General features: G+C 39.3%; 1 protein-coding gene across 10 annotated transcripts in view; it reads right to left on the bottom strand.

Moving 5' to 3' along the window:
- The window catches only part of CDK6 (cyclin dependent kinase 6), a 185,341-nt gene that overhangs the window by 112,444 nt on the left and 56,079 nt on the right, over positions 1–16,818 (bottom strand). For all 10 annotated transcript variants that reach the window (XR_011556962.1, XR_011556961.1, XM_070729591.1 and 7 more), the window contains one exon: positions 9,709–9,876. Coding sequence is in view for 8 of the 10 variants with exons in the window: in XM_070729591.1 (XP_070585692.1) it covers positions 9,709–9,876 (168 nt within the window). In the remaining 2 variants the exon portion in view is untranslated. The remainder of the gene's footprint in view (positions 1–9,708; positions 9,877–16,818) is intronic.

Genomic DNA, 16,818 nt, shown 5'->3' on the forward strand with positions numbered 1-16,818 from the left:
TTACATAATAGTTAATTTAATCAAGAAAATAATACACCTGAAATATTCTAGAGTTCAACAACAGGCACTGGAACATAGTACAAAGCTATTGCATTGTAAGCAAACTACTAATTAACTGGGAAGGAAGAGTTTGTTCCTTGGATTTAGTCTAAGCACCCTCTTCACAAACCATTACAGTGATCCCTCGATTTTCGCGATCTCGTTCTTCGCGAAACGCTATATCGCGATTTTTCCCACCCGATGATGCCACTCTCTTCCTTCCTTTCTCATCTTTCTTTCTCTCTCTCTTTCTCTATCTTGCTTCTTCCTCTCTCACACTCTCTTCCTCCCTCTCTCATCTCTTTCTTTCCCTCTCTCTCTTTCTCTATCTCTCCCCCTCTTGCTGGCGGGCGGCGGGCGGGCGGCGGGCGGGCAGCGGGCGGGCGGGGGCATCAGCGAGGAAGACCCAGGGAAGGTTCCTTCGGCCGCCCAGCAGCTGATCTGCTCGGCAGCGCGGCAGCAGCGAGGAGCCGAATCGGGGTTTCCCCTTTGCGTGGGCGGCGGGGAAACCCCGATCTTCGTCTGCTCGCTGCTGCTGCGCTGCCGAGCAGATCAGTTGCTGGGCGGCCGCAGCAGCAGCGAGCAGACGAAGATCGGGGTTTCCCCGCCGCCCACACAAAGGAGAAACCCCGATCTTCGTCTGCTCGCTGCTGCTGCGCTGCCGAGCAGATCAGCTGCTGGGCGGCCGAAGGAACCTTCCCTGGGTCTTCCCTGCTGCCCACGCAAACTCCACCATCTGTGCATGCGCGGCCATGAAAAAAAGGGTGCGCATGCGCAGATGGTGTTTTTACTTCCGCAACCCTACATCGCGAAAAATCGATTATCGCGAGGGGTCTTGGAACGGAACCCTCACGATAATCGAGGGATCACATAGAAACATAGAAGTCTGACAGCAGAAAAAGACCTCATGGTCCATCTAGTCTGCCCTTATACTATTTTCTGTATTTTATCTTAGGATGGATATATGTTTATCCCAGGCATGTTTAAATTCAGTTACTGTGGATTTATCTACCACGTCTGCTGGAAGTTTGTTCCAAGGATCTACTACTCTTTCAGTAAAATAATATTTTCTCATGTTGCTTTTGATCTTTCCCCCAACTAACTTCAGATTGTGTCCCCTTGTTCTTGTGTTCACTTTCCTATTAAAAACACTTCCCTCCTGGACCTTATTTAACCCTTTAATATATTTAAATGTTTCGATCATGTCCCCCCTTTTCCTTCTGTCCTCCAGACTATACAGATTGAGTTCATGAAGTCTTTCCTGATACGTTTTATGCTTAAGACCTTCCACCATTCTTGTAGCCCGTCTTTGGACCCGTTCAATTTTGTCAATATCTTTTTGTAGGTGAGGTCTCCAGAACTGAACACAGTATTCCAAATGTGGTCTCACCAGCATTCTATATAGCGGGATCATAATCTCCCTCTTCCTGCTTGTTATACCTCTAGCTATGCAGCCAAGCATCCTACTTGCTTTCCCTACCGCCTGACTGCACTGTTCACCCATTTTGAGACTGTCAGAAATCATTACCCCTAAATCCTTTTCTTTTGAAGTATTTGCTAACACAGAACTGCCAATACAATACTCAGATTGAGGATTCCTTTTCCCCAAGTGCATTATTTTACATTTGGAAACATTAAACTGCAGTTTCCATTGCTTTGACCATTTATCTAGTAAAGCTAAATCATTTACCATATTACAGACGCCTCCAGGAATATCAACCCTATTGCACACTTTAGAGTCATCGGCAAATAGGCAAACTTTCCCTACCAAACCTTCCCCTATGTCACTCACAAACATATTAAAAAGAATAGGACCCAGAACAGACCCTTGTGGCACACCGCTTGTAACCTGACTCTGCTCAGAATACTCGCCATTAACAATAACTCTCTGATGTCTATGCTTCAGCCAGCTGCAAATCCATTGAACTATCCAGGGATTAAGTCCAATCTTCACTAATTTATCTATCAGCTCTTTATGTGGAACCATATCAAAGGCTTTGCTGAAGTCCAGGTAGGCAATATCCACGGCACCACCTTCATCCAACACCTTTGTGACATAGTCAAAGAAATCAATGAGATTAGTCTGACATGATTTGCCTTCAGTAAAGCCATGCTGATTTGGGTCCAATAAGTTATTGTTATCACTGTATTTTTGTTTTCCGCCATTCCTGACCTAATTTAGAAGAAACCAAAGAAATCAAGTATGAGCACATCAATAGATTTCTTGTCTTCTCTATTGTTATTAAGTTAATATTATTATATAACCCACTATAAACTACTCAACACACAAAACTTTGTTTTTTATATTTCTAATTAGTTTATCAACAAGAGATGTTTTGTAAAACCGTCCTCTTAATCTGGTGCTCTTCAGATAAGTGCTACTCTCAGAATTTCCACTTAGCAGCAGTTTTCTAAATAAGGTGTTGGTCTTACCTGACACACCTTGGTGGTGGAGATAGCATCCAGGAATGGGTTAACTCTGTCTGTCTTCTTATTGGACTGAGCAAGCAAACTGTAATGACATGCCGTTCCAGCTTGAAATGAAGAGATTGATGCATATTGACATATATCCTGAAATCATCCAAAGGTGCCCCAGGACTGGACCACAACCCGGGTGGGGCTGGATGCTATTTCCACCACCAACAGAAAAGGCGTCTCAGAGTAGCCCTTTCTCCATAGTGGGTTGAGATATCCATGAATGGCACATTCAGCTTGGCTGTTCTAACAGGTGAGCCTCATATCTTTGTACATTCTTTGCAAGATGAGCCTGCCAAATGCTGCTTTGGTCAAAGCGAAGGAAGCCAGTTTATAATGTCTGATGAAGGGAATCATAGAAGACCAGGTAGCGGTTCTGCAGACCTCCTCATGCTGCAGATATAGCTGCACTCCTGGAGCAATAGCCATAGGATGTACAGATACAAGTAAGGCCTGAAGGGTATACGCTTGGGCAATACTTCGGAGTCTTCGAAGAGGGGCGGCATACAAATCCCCTGCCGCCACACTGAGACTGCCCCCTGGAGCTGGGGGTGACGGGCCCGGGCCCAGGCTCAGCCTACTCGGCCCTAGTGCGGCCGAAGCGGCTGCTGCTCTGGGCTTGTCCATGAGCTTTGCTCCCTCCCCCACCACTGTGCTGGAGGCTGCCCCCCTGCCACCGGGCACCCTCCGCCGCCCAATCCCGGTATTGGAGCCAGGAGCGACGGGCCCGGCCTTGGCCTACTCGGCCCTGAACTTTGCCTCCTCCCCCGCTGCCGTGCTGGGGGCTGCCTGTTGCCACCGCATTCCCTCTGCCAACCATACGAGACGGCGGCAGCCCGCATCAAGAGCATGGACCTGGCCACCATTAAACAGGTAGAAAGAGGAGGAAAGAGGGGGGAGAGAGAAAGGGGGGGAGAGAGAAAGGGGGTAAGAGGGGGGAGAGAGAGAAAGAGAGAAAGAAAGAAAGCGAGAGAGAGAGAGAAAGAAAGCAAGGGGGAGAGAGAAGAGAGGAAGGAAGAGAGAGAGAGAAATGAGAGCAAAAAGGGAAAAAAGAGAAATGGGAAAATGATTGAGGCAGAGAATGAGAGGAAAGAGAGAAACAAAAGAGAGAGAGAAGTGACTCTTGATTTAAAACATATGGTAAAATAATAACAGAGGGGGAAAAACGCAGTCCTCACCTGTTTTTGGAAATAGTTCAAGAGTTCACACACACACACACACACACAGAGAGAGACAGACAGACAGACAGACAGACACAAGGGGGGAAGAGACAGGGATGGAAAAAAAGAGAAGTGAGAGAGGGAAGGAATGAGAGAAAAAGGGAGGAAGAGGGAGAAATGAGAAACAAATGAGAGAGAAAAGGGGGAGAGACAAGGAGAGGGACCCAGAAATGAGAACAGTGGTAGAAATTTGAGAAGGGATGATTGATTATTAAATATGGATTGACTATGGAATATTGGTAAAAGATATATTTAGGTGTTGTTTAATATTAGGATCTATTAATTCGTAAAATTGGATTAGAATTTTAGAACTATATAGAATTACATAGGAAAAATTAATGGAAGATACATGTGATAAATAAGGGGTTTATGATATGTACTATATGATTTTATGAGTTTGCATTATGAATTTAAAATGTACTTGGAAATGTAGAAGATTGATGAAAGTTAATAATAGTAAATGCTAAGTGTCTGAAAATTAATTGAGCTTGGAAATACTGAATGAAAGTATAAAAAAGTATAATTTATGGAAATATATTAATTGATGCATTGGTGTTCAGATAGATTTTTATAGTATTACTAGATTACTATAATACTATGATAAATATTTAAGAAATGAAGATTTTGAAGCATGGATTTATTAATAGTTGTGCTTTTGGTTTTGCTGGTTGTTTTCGTTTTAATAGTAATAGATTTTGGTTTTGTTATTATTAATTTCTTGTAATAAAAAAGAAGGGAATTTTTTTCCTATTGTTTGTTTGATTGTTTGTTCTTCTATGCCGCCCAGTCCCAAATGGACTGTCGCTCAGACATTATACTTTTCCGCCCACACCGAAAAAATATTAGAGGGAACACTGGTTAGGACTACTGTGTATTCCCCAAATTCCTACTACAACATCTGCAGTGTTGATTGCAGATTGGCAAATTGTAAAGAAATCCTAACATTTCAGGATCACGTCAAATTATAGAAGGCAGAAATTTTGAATACACCAGGGTACAGAAAACTATTTACGATCCCTAGCAAAATCCCCTCACTCCAAACTGAGTAACAATGGGGAGAGGGGGAAAGACAACAACAAATTAATTAGTGTTCCAATGTTGTGTCATAGAGATTCCTTATTCTATTCCTTCTCTCGTCTAATTTTTCTTTGGGGTCTACAAAGTCCCCAAATAAATTAACCTGCCTTGTGTGCTTTTTAAGAATGGCTATTATCGTGGGATGAGATTATTCATTTTCATTAACATTAAACATTAATTATTATTAGCACTGGATTGATAGAGGTATTTTTAGACAAAATCATTTGTTCTAAATATAATACCAATATGCTGCATTGCCTCAAAGAGAACATTTAAAATTACAATGCATGCAAGGATTCTCTAAAGTGCTGCTGCTTACCCCAAATTCAAATAGCAGTAATTGAAAACTGAGCTTTCTTTCACAGTCTAGTAAAAACTAGCTTTCTGGAACTGGGATATGTACGGACTTTGGTCCATTTAACAAGGTCAGACTGTTTATTCTTGACCAAATTCTTTCCCACTGTAAAAAGGTACTTTGAAATGCCACATTCCTCAGGCAGCGCCAGTAAGTCACTGAAGCATATTTTCCCACAAGAACTGATACGATAGGGAGGCCTTTACTTATTTAAAATTTCTGCTGCTTCAGTGGCATAAGGTAGAGAAAGCATGTAGTGTCACAAATAGTTGAAAGTATCCATGCCTCTGTTGCATGGAGTTTTTGAAATGGTGTATTCCTTAGTGGATACAATGGAATGCCTACACAACAAATGGTGTACAGTATCTTCAATTTTTAAAAAAAACTAAAATGCAAATAAACTGAGTATTTACAAACTGCAGCATGTATGCCATTCAGCAATATAAGATTGCTTACTAATATTCTGTTTGGATATATTTTACCTTTTCAATGTTCATGATGCTTTGCATTTGAAAGTTTTAATATAAATGGGTAAAGCAACATAAGTGTTCATTTATTTTTCCCCAATTCTTATCCAAATAAATATGTTTACATAAATACACTATTATAGAAGCCCATAGCAAGCCCAAAACAAAATAAAAAGCCAGCCATAGGAAGGGATCTTTAAATTATCCCTAATATAAACAACCTGAACATATTTTATAGCAATATATTTTTATTAAAACAATATTTTTGCTACTAAATTGGATATTAAGCTCATATCAATTAGACGCATTAACTTCTTTTGAAGCTGCATTGAAATCTTTGTACATAAAAGCAAATAATAACTCAGCTTAAAAAAAAATTAAACAGCTATGATGGCAGCCTCTGGAGACTCTCTGCTGGGAGATTTCTGGGCTTCCTTGTGCAGTGACTTTGGCCATTGTGAAAACAGACTGTTGGACTTTGTGAAACAGTTGTCAAGTTCCAAGTAACACCCCCAGCGAAAGAAAATTCCAAGGCTTGAGTTTCCTCAAAGTTCCATTTTATAAGAGATGGCATATTGGCACATCGGGGGAAACTCAGATCTGAAAGCTTCCAGGTCATCCCCAACCAACTGAAAGTTCAAGACCCTGCCCAGCACCCACATATCCATCACACTGTCCAATCAATGCACCATCCCAACTGGAGATGCCTCCCAATTCCAACTGGTCAGGTACAGGGTAAGATTTCCTTGACTCACTGAAAAAGGAATGTTATTATGACTATGTATCATTCTAGCTCCATACAATCCCCACTCCCAGTTTCTTACAGTAGAAAACGTGGCAAGCCTGAAGGCCCAATGAAAAAATGTCTTCCATACCTGACAGCAATATTGCTCTCCTAGATCAGTGATGGTGAACCTATGGCATATCTGCCGGCATGTAAGCTGTTGCCCTACCTCAGCTCCAGCACACATGTGCACACCAGCCAGCTGATTTTCAGCTCGCACAGAGGTTCTGTGAGGGCAATTTTAGCTTCTGGAGGGCCTCCGGGGGAGGGGGTTGGGGAAGGGAGGTTTTGCCCTCCCCAGGTTCCATGGAAGCCTCTAGAGCCTGGGGAGGATGAAAAACAGGTCTACTGGGCCCACCAGAAGTTAGGAAACAGTCTGTTTCTGGCCTCCAGAGGGCCTCCGGGATAGGGAATTTTTGCCCTCCCCAGGCATTGAATTATGGGTGTGGGCACTCGCACAGATGCGATAGTGTGTGCACATGTGCTTTCGGGATCCGAGGGTAAAAAGGTTCGCCATCACTATCCTAGATGATTTCTTTTCTTCCCCAAAGGAAAATTAAATGATATAAAATGATATAAAATGTTACAAACTTCCTTGCCATAAACATTTATTTACTTACCTATATAATTTGCAAATAAATTCTTTCCAAATCAGACAATGTGATTTTCTGGATTTGTTTTTTCATTTTACCTCTCATAGTTGACCTCTACCTATGATGTCAATTGCAGGCCTCTCTCATCTTTTTAAGTGGGAAAACTTGCACAATTGGTGGCTGACTAAATACTTTTTTTCTCCACTGTACATGAAAATACTTCTTTTAAAATCCCCAGGCCTTTTGCAAGGCCTTTGCTCCAAACAACTTTTAAAACCATGTTCACAAACATCAGGGTCAACATTACAAATGTAGCAATGAGGATGTTTACAAGAACCTGATTCACGAAGCATGTAACTTTAGTATTGCATAAACTACCTCATTTTTTGATTAAATATTAATCAGAAATAAAGAAATAGTTGATTATCCATAAAACCATAAATGATTTAAGGCCAGCTTAGATCAGTTTTTCTTAAGGAGACCATCCCAACTATTACAACTATCATTTTCTTTGTCCAGGTATAGCTAGTTAAGATAAAGTCTTCTAGGCAGTGATGCCAGATATAAGAGAGGAGCAGCATACAAATCTAATAAATAATAATAATTTTTAAAAAAAATAAAGAATTCACAGTTTATGCAAATGGCTAAGGCATTCCTATTTTGATAGACAACATTTAAACTATGGATTAAGCCTTGTATCCAGTAATGGGCTCCTGCCATTAAATGGTAGCAAAAATGGAGCTGCGCGCACAACTCCACATGACTGGTGGAAGGGCACCCACGTGAATTTGGCTTCTGCGCATGCACAGGAAGACAAATCTCTTGCAAGGATGCTGGTGTGCGTGAGATTTCACAAATTTTTGGCATTTTTTGCTTCCAAGCATCTGCACGTGAGATTCGGCTTCTGCGCATGTGCAGAAGTCGAATCTTGTGCCAGTGCACACAGGCACGCCTGCCGGACACGCACCGGTCACCGGGAGCGCACCAGTAGTGCTGGCGACAGGGAAGCCTTGCCTGCTTGTATCATGCCGTTACAAATGATTTTAATTGTCTGTTTAAATTGTCTCCTAGTTCCTACTGCAGGACCTAGTGCAACTCATTGTTAACATATGCTATCTAATTGACAAACAAAATATGTATGGTAACCTCTAAAGGAATTTATGTATAAAGCTGGTGAAATCAAATATAATGACCCTGTTGGGGTCATTTTAAATATATGAACAAAGCAACTAAAAAAACATGTTTATTTAATTCGTTGGGCAAGTTCCAAAGGTGTTTTTTCAAGAGGCAACTGGACTTTCTGGTTTTTCTTCGAAGACATTTTGCTTCTCAGCTCAAGAGTTTAAGAGTTGAAAATGTTTCTTGGATGAGAAGCAAAACATCTCCAAAGAAAAACCAGGAAGTCCAGTTGCTTCTTGAAAAAGCACCTTTGCGATAACCATGACCTGGTTGACTGAAAATCTCCATAAACCTTTAGAGATGAGCTAGTTTCTCTCTTTTTCCTTTGTTATTATAGACTTTGCTATTGCTATTGAAGTGCTTTATGACTGTTTGTTTGTTTGTTTATTGGATTTCTATACCGCCCCTCTCCGAAGACTCGGGGTGGCTTACAACATATAAAAAACAGTAAATTACAATAAGATTAAATCCAATTAAGTTAAAATTACATAACTATCTAAAATCCCAAATTATATTAATCCTGGTATTCCCCTCCCATTTACTATACACTTGTTACCCTCCAGGTCTTTTAGACACGGAGTATAAAAAGGTTGGTTCTAGCTACTGGAATGGACTTTATGAATACTTTTTTCACTAGTGTACTAATTTGAACATTTCTGAACACAATGAAATGAAAATTGAAGTGAAAAAAATAATGCTTATTTGTTTATTTTGCTCATCAACACCCCCACCACCCCCATTTTTGTGAAATATTGTTCATTTTCACCTAGATTAGGCTGCAAAATCTTACTTTTTTGACCATCTTTGGTATTGGGAAACAAATTTGAACATTTCTGAACACAATGATATGAAAATTGAAATGAAAAAAATTGATGCTTATTTGTTTATTTTGCACAGAAAAGGGCCTCCCCCCAATGGCTGTGTGCACTTTTTTAAATTTATTATAATAATAATAATAATTATTATTATTATTATTATTAATTAGATTTGTAGGCCGCCCCTCTCCAAAGATTTATAGATAGAATAGCCTACCAAATCAGAATTTTTTGACCATCTTTGGCATTGGCCTACTAACTTGAACATTTCTGAACATAATGAAATGAAAAAAATAAGTTTTGAACACTTAGAGTCCTCCGGGACATATGTGACCCGAGTAAAAAAGGTTGGTTCTAGCAACTGGAATGGTTTTTTTGAATACTTTTTTCACTAGTATACTAATTTGATCATTTCTGAACACAATGAAAGGAAAATTGAAGAAATTTTCCACAGAACTAGGGAAGATTTCTTCACATGCATTCAGATTTGCACAATTTTGTTATTGTAACTTACAATAAAGATCATATTGTTACTCACGGTATTTTCTTATCTGGACTTTGTTGGACTATGTTGAAAGACTGACAGATAAGAATCCTGATTTATCAGTTTTCTCAGATATTTTTTCATACAGATGAAATTGCACCTATACAAAACCTAATTTTGGAATTAGATTTTAAATTAAGTAAAATATATTGAAACTTACCACAGAAGTAAGAGCCATCTGAAAACTGTAGATTCGTGCAAGGCCAAAGTCAGCTAATTTTATTTGTCCACTGCTGGTAACTAGAATATTTTGGGGCTTTAAATCACGGTGGACCACTCTATGTGAATGTAGAAAATCAAGACCTCGCAGCAGCTGAAACATCATATCCTAGGAGAAATGAAGCAGAAGAAGCAAAAATGTAAGATTTTGGGATTGTTATTATTATTATTATTATTATTATTATTATTATTATTATTATTATTATTATTATTTAGATTTGCATGCCGCCCCTCTCCGATATGGGATACCACATATCATAAAGTGAGCATATTTCAAAACAATGGAATTAACTGGAAAATATACAAACAATATTATATCCACCCATACATTCATTTTTCAATAGAATGATAAAAATGCAAAATTATATGAATGAAACATAGAATTATACCTCATATCTTTTCATTCTGATTCAAACAACATTCTATTGTATACTGGTAATTTATTAACCACTAAGGACCCAACACCAAAGACTGTTACGATGAAATAGTCAAAGCTAACCTGTTCACCAATTCTTTGGCTCAGTCTTTGTAAACAGCAACGGCTCATGCCCCAAACTCCCTAGTCGTATCACAAATACTCACAATTTAACATGAATAGACTTCACTGAAGGCAACGTTGAAAAACCACTATATGACCTAAAATCTTTTCTATCAATCAGGACTGATGGACTATGTGCATACTTCCTAAAAAAGCTCTCCACAGCCATAGCTGAACCACTAAGCATAATCTTTGAAAAATCCTTCAGGATCAGTTTCCTATTAAACCTATGGTCAGTAGCCAGGGTCATCCCCATTTTCAAAAAAGGAGATCCCAGTCTAGTAGACAACTTTAGACCAATGTCTCTATGCTGCGCCAGATGCAAAGTCATGAAATCAATCATAAACCAATCCATTAACCTCTACCTAGAAACTAACAACCTACTCTCTAACAAACAATTTGGTTTCAGAAAAAAATTATCCTGTAACCTGCAACTCCTACACCGCAAAAACATATGAACCTCACATCTCGATCAGAACAAATCCATAGATGCAATTTACATAGACTTCTGTAAAGCCTTCGACTCAGTGGTTCACAATAAACTACAGTAGTACCTCGTGATACGAACCCCTCGTCATAAGTTTTCGAGATATGAACCCGGGGTTCGGAAAATTTATGTCTCTTCATACGAACTTTTTTTGCCTTACGAACCCACTGCCCGAACGCCGAACCCGGAAGTTCGGGTTCGGCGTTCGGGTTTGTAAGGCCGCCGAGAAGTGCCGCCACCCGGCTGTCACCTTTTGAAACAGCCGGGGGGCTTCTCGGCGTTCCCCCGAACACCGAACCCAGAAGTTCAGCAAAGGTTCAGCTTCGGCGTTCGGGTGGCCACCGAGAAGCCCCGCCGCCCAGCTGTCATCTTGCCAGAAGAGCTGCAGAGCTGTCAGCCGGTCGGGAGGCTCAAACGGAGGGGGGGAATCCCAATAGGGAATTCCATGGGCAGAGTTTTGACGTCATAAAGACGTCCTTCCTGGCCGGCCAAAACGTGGACTCCTGGATGATTTCCCCAAGCTATAATGTTTACTAAATGAAGTTAAGGTTATATCTGAAAATGCATTTGTTGAATTGAATTATTTTGTTAATTGTTGTTAACATTTAAGAGATGACATGTGCTGAAATCATTTTTCTTATTGGAATGGTGATAGGGTCAACATTCAGATTTTGCTTCCTAACAACTGTTTATGGACATCATATAAATGCATCCACTTGTTTAACCTCAAGGACAATGTCTAGAGACACTAAACGCTACCAGCACACTTCCTCTGTCTCCAGTGGTCCTTTCCTCACTGGTTTAAGATGCATGACAGCATGTGACAACAGATATTAATGGAGACAAGTCTGTGCCAATATCTCTCAAATTGCTATGATGGTGGTTGCAGGCTGCCTGCTTGGCCACCCAGCCAAGACCTCACATGAAACATGGCATGGGGCCCACAGTTCTATTCACTAACAAGACAGCTGGTCAGTGATTAGGAAGCTGAGATAATGCTCCAAAGGGGAACATACTTTTGCAAGCAGCTTCAGGCTGAGGGACTCAAATTTGCTCAGATAGAGAATTTGCACCACTCCCCTAGATTAAGGGTGACTTGGATCCCAGAAAGGAACAAGTTCTTAGCAGATCAGTCAGATAAAATTGTAACCAGGTAAACAAAACTGTCACTCTTAAAAATCTCAATTTCTTAAGACAAGCCAAGCAAAAAATTGAGCAGAGCCTTTGAATTCAGAAAATACAATTGCAAAGAAGCTGAATATAATATAAGTTTGGTCTCAAGGGTGCCTAAATATGGCAATCTAATACTGACTGGCAATTTATAGCCTCTGTCCTTTGAAATAATGCCTAGCTCCTTAGCCCAAGACAAACATGCCTTCAAAGGGTGCAAGGAGTTACCTTTTCTCCACAGATACTCTGTGAGGATTTTCCCCCTAAGAGTCTTCTAATAAATGGAGCATGGATAAGTACCTGCCCTTCCCTTTCTCTGTTTAATGCCAATAAGTAATAAATTAAGATAGGAAACAAACACCAAGCCCTTTCCTTCTTATGGACCTTTTTCTTGGAAAGTATACTGTATGTACTGTATAAGAAACGATATCTCAGTGAAAGAAATGAATTCTCCTTCCATTCTTCTCAAGCAGTGGTGGACAGTCACTTAGTCTTGTTTATCTAGATAACTATATCTAATTACAAGACTAGAATTCTGTTTTCCTTGTTTGCATTGGCTAACAGTAGCCAGTCATGGTTCTTAAAACATGAAAAACATACTAGCAAGGAATAGCTGCATTTGGTGAGAGGTTAGGATATTACCCCTCTTACAAATTACTCAGTGGGAAATATGGAGGGTTAAAACAGATGCTGTAGTTTGGCAAACAGTCTAAACAGACTGAAGTACCTCTACTACATCAGAGCCTCAGTAACCTTTCATTTACTCATGCCAATTAAGAAAACAACCACTCACCAATCAGAGTCTACCACACGAAAAGTATGCACAGTTGCAAAATGCCACTCAATGAATTGGAAGCAAATGGTATATTTAGAAAAGAAAATGAAAGGGGCCAGGCATCACTATCAAAAGAGTGCTGTTCTCTTTTGTGCCTCAGATACTAAACAGATTTACTGTGTGCCCTGTAAACTCATGAGCTTCTGCTTGGTGTAACACATTTCCATGCCATGTAAACCCTTCTTATGCGTAGCCAGAAGAAAAGAGGTCCCTCTAGTATGTCTTTCCCGTGGCTAAGGAAAAGACAAGATGATGACTTTCCAGTCCATTGCATTCACATAGTGTTCTCATCAATCACTCAAGGGTAGGTCTTTGTTTTTGATTTTGCAACTCACAATGCAGCATGATTTTACTAACTACATTAGCTTATCTTCAGCACATTTGCACAGGGGTGGGTTCTAACTTGCTAAGTCAGTTTGCTTCCTCTTGTGCCTACCCACATGCATAGTACCAAAAAATAAAAATAAAAAACCAAAACCAAGATGGTGATGCATGCGCAATGCTGGAAACTTGGCTTCTGCACATGCTCAGAAGGAAAAAAAATACCCACCCACCCCCATTTAAAAAATCCCAAAAACAAAATAAAAAGATGGCACACACACCCCTCGGACCAGCACCAACCAAATCGGTTCCATGATATCACCAATGGGTCACTACCGGTTCAGGCAAACTGGTCTGAACTTCTGCATTTACAACAGCAAAAATGAGCAACAATAACAAAAAGCCTAAGACTTAAAGCAGTAGTACGAAAAGCACAAGCCATATGCAGTTTCTTTCTGCTGCCCCTAAAGCAGTGGTTCTCAACCTGGGGGGGTGGGGACCCCTTTGGGGGGTCAAACGACCGTTTCACAAGAGTCGGCTAAGATCATGGGGAAAGACAAATTTCCCATGGTGTTAGGCAGGGCCGCCATCAGGAATTTTGGGGCCCCATACAGCCTAAGTGTCTGCCCCCCCGCCATTTTAAAACTACTTATGTATTAAACTCCCCCCCCCCATTTTTCAATTTGGCTGGGCCTCTGACGCCAGTAGCAGTAATACTGGCCTATCGGCGGCCCTGGTGTTAGGAACTAAAGCTTCTATTCTGGTGCCTTGGAACATATTTTTACAACTGACCAATCAAGCATTTACATGTTCTTCTAACCTTACTGCCAATCAGCTTAAAGTTCTGTTAGGAGAATTAGCGCTAGACTTATGATTGGGAGTCACCACAATATGAGGAACTGTATTAAGGGGTCGCGGCATTAGAAAAGTTGAGAACCACTGCCTTAAAGCCTTTCTTTGGTGAGAGTGGAGTTAGGGAATTTTAAAGGGCAAATAGATATTTGAAGGGCTCAAGATATTCCTTTCACCCATTAATATCTTGAACCCCAAGCAAAGCTAAGCTAAGCCACTTCCTAGACTTCTTTGCTTTTAGACTACAATCCTGACCTATTATACCAAATTCAGCTGGAAAATTAGTGGAATTATAACTTTCTGGTTGAAGAGTGTTCTATTGTTCTGTACGAAGTCCTATTTTCATTCTGTGTTTTAGGATTCAATTTGCTAAGAAAGATTCATCAATCTGATTTTACATTATTCTTTTCTTTAAAGCAATTTTCTGTTCCTTGAGGAAGAAAGAGACTATCTGTACAAATGACTGCTTCATATAGATAAGTAGGAAACAGGTATACTTTCTAGGTGTTTTCAAAAAGAAAAGCTATGATAACATGTTTTTTAAAGAAAGGATGAGGGAGGGGTGGACACCCTTGGACACTTTTTAAAAGAGGAAAATGTATTTAAGTGTTGATCCAGCTAGCTCAATAATGTCTAATATATAACTATTTCCTCAAGGACTCTAGTCATCTCTTATAAGCATAATAATATCAAAACATAGTAAGATGGACTATTACTTATTATATAGACAAAGGCAACTTAAATATGTCATATGAATCAATATGGATTTAGCTGTGATCAAACATTTAAGAGAGAGATAGGAATGACATAGAGGTTAGGCAAAATGTCCGAAAAATCCAAAAAGCTGAATTAAAACCTTTCCTGCCTAACTTTATATATGAAGAACATGTACTGTTTGACAAGAGCTTTTATCAATAGATACACTGGTACAAGGTAGCACAAGAGTAACTATTTTATCTTATCACATATGAACTAATCCTAGGCTGGCTCGTGATTGCCTTTTGAGATATATATATATATATATATATATATATTTTAAATGGACAGTTTTTATGTGCTACTCTCTTCAATTTAGCACTGAATGGAAACTAATGGGGAATTATAACTCAGTTCCTGCTTATTCCATAGCCGTGTACCCAACTCTGGCTTTATGGAAATCTTGCATCTGTAAGAAGCATGAGTTCAGGCATCAATACGAGCTCCTTTGATGGAAACAAGACTACTGGCTACAGAACAACATTTGCATCTGCTTCCATTCCTCTCACCCAACTCTAGTCTGTAGTCACAGTGCTCTGCATCTTGATATGTGGTTTGAGGGGGAGTCTTTTTCATGGGTACTGGGAACTGGTTTCATGATGGTGGTAACTGAGAAAAGAACACCCAAAGATAATAAAACACACATTTAGGGATGGTTTGATTTCCCACAAGTAATTTCTTTCAAGATCTCCTCTGTTTCAGTCTGTGTTGTTTCTCATTGAATGACAGACCTGTGCATGAAATACTTCGATAATATGAAGCATATGGCTCCTAGCACAATGTTGTTTGCCTTTTAGCTTCAAAATTAGTCTTTCCAATTTAAATGCATGAAAGACATCTGTATACTCTTTCATTAGAGTCTTTTCATATGTATAACATCCTAGGCATTCTTTTAGAACTGGTTTAGTTAAAAAACTGTAGGGTTCAGAGGTGGGAGAAGTACAATCATAATTCCTCCTCCTCTCTCTCTTATATTCTTGCTCCACTTATCCAACAGAGATATTTATTAAAGCTAATTTCAAGATAAACTATTTTATACACGTATAAAACCTTTGCACCTATAGTATACTGCTCAAAAAAATAAATAAAGGGAACACACTTAAACAACAGAATATAACTCCAAGTAAATCAAACTTCTGTGAAATCAAACTGTCCACTTAGGAAGCAACACTGATTGACAATCAATTTCATTTTGTTGTCAGCACATTTGATTTTGTACAGAACAAAGTATTCCATGAGAAGTATTTCATTCATTCAGATCTAGGATGTGTTACTTGAGTGTTCCCTTTTTTTTTTTTTGAGCAGTGTATATAGAAGCCTCTAATCTAAGAGTTTGTAAGAATTATAATTGTGAGAGAGCAATCATGATTAGAATGCTTGAAGTCCAACTATTGAAAGATATAAATTAGTTAAAAGCCCTAAATATGAGAATAACAATGTTGTGGGGAGATTGAGAATTGAATAAAAATCAGGTAGAGAATCAGTCAAGAGTCAAAGAGTTAAAAGAAAACAGTAAAAGAGAATATCTGCGGTTTAGGATTGAAAAAAGTGCTTGGTGTTCTCTGAACTTTTTTTTTCTTGAAGATGTTTACCTAAACTAGGTAACATCATCATTTTTGGTATCCAGATGATACTGGAAAAAATGATGTTACCTTGTTTGAGTAATGAAACATCTGCAAGAAAAGAAAGAAGCTCAGAGAGCACCAAGGATGTAACAACACTTCAGATGCAAGAAAGAGTACAGAAAAATAAGAGAATATAAAGGAGTAATTTGAAGGAGAAATAAGTAGAAAATGTGACCCTCAGTCATGTTTGAATTTACTTTGGGGAGATAAAAAAGCTTAGTGTAAATGAGATTCCATCTCAACCAAATAGTGGACTTTATGCTTTATTTTAATTAAATCATTTCTATCAAATCATAATCTCCTTATATTTTACAGTACTGAAATGCTCTGCTTATTAGTCCAGTATCGCTGATAGTGGGTTTAGTATTATATAGATATTATCATGTCACAGAAGATACGTGCTTAGGTTGTAAGCATTTTGTTTGACTTGTAAAATATTCTATTCTACTTTCACTGACAGATTAACA

This window comes from Erythrolamprus reginae, chromosome Z, assembly GCF_031021105.1.
Source record: "Erythrolamprus reginae isolate rEryReg1 chromosome Z, rEryReg1.hap1, whole genome shotgun sequence".
NCBI lineage: Eukaryota > Metazoa > Chordata > Lepidosauria > Squamata > Dipsadidae > Erythrolamprus > Erythrolamprus reginae.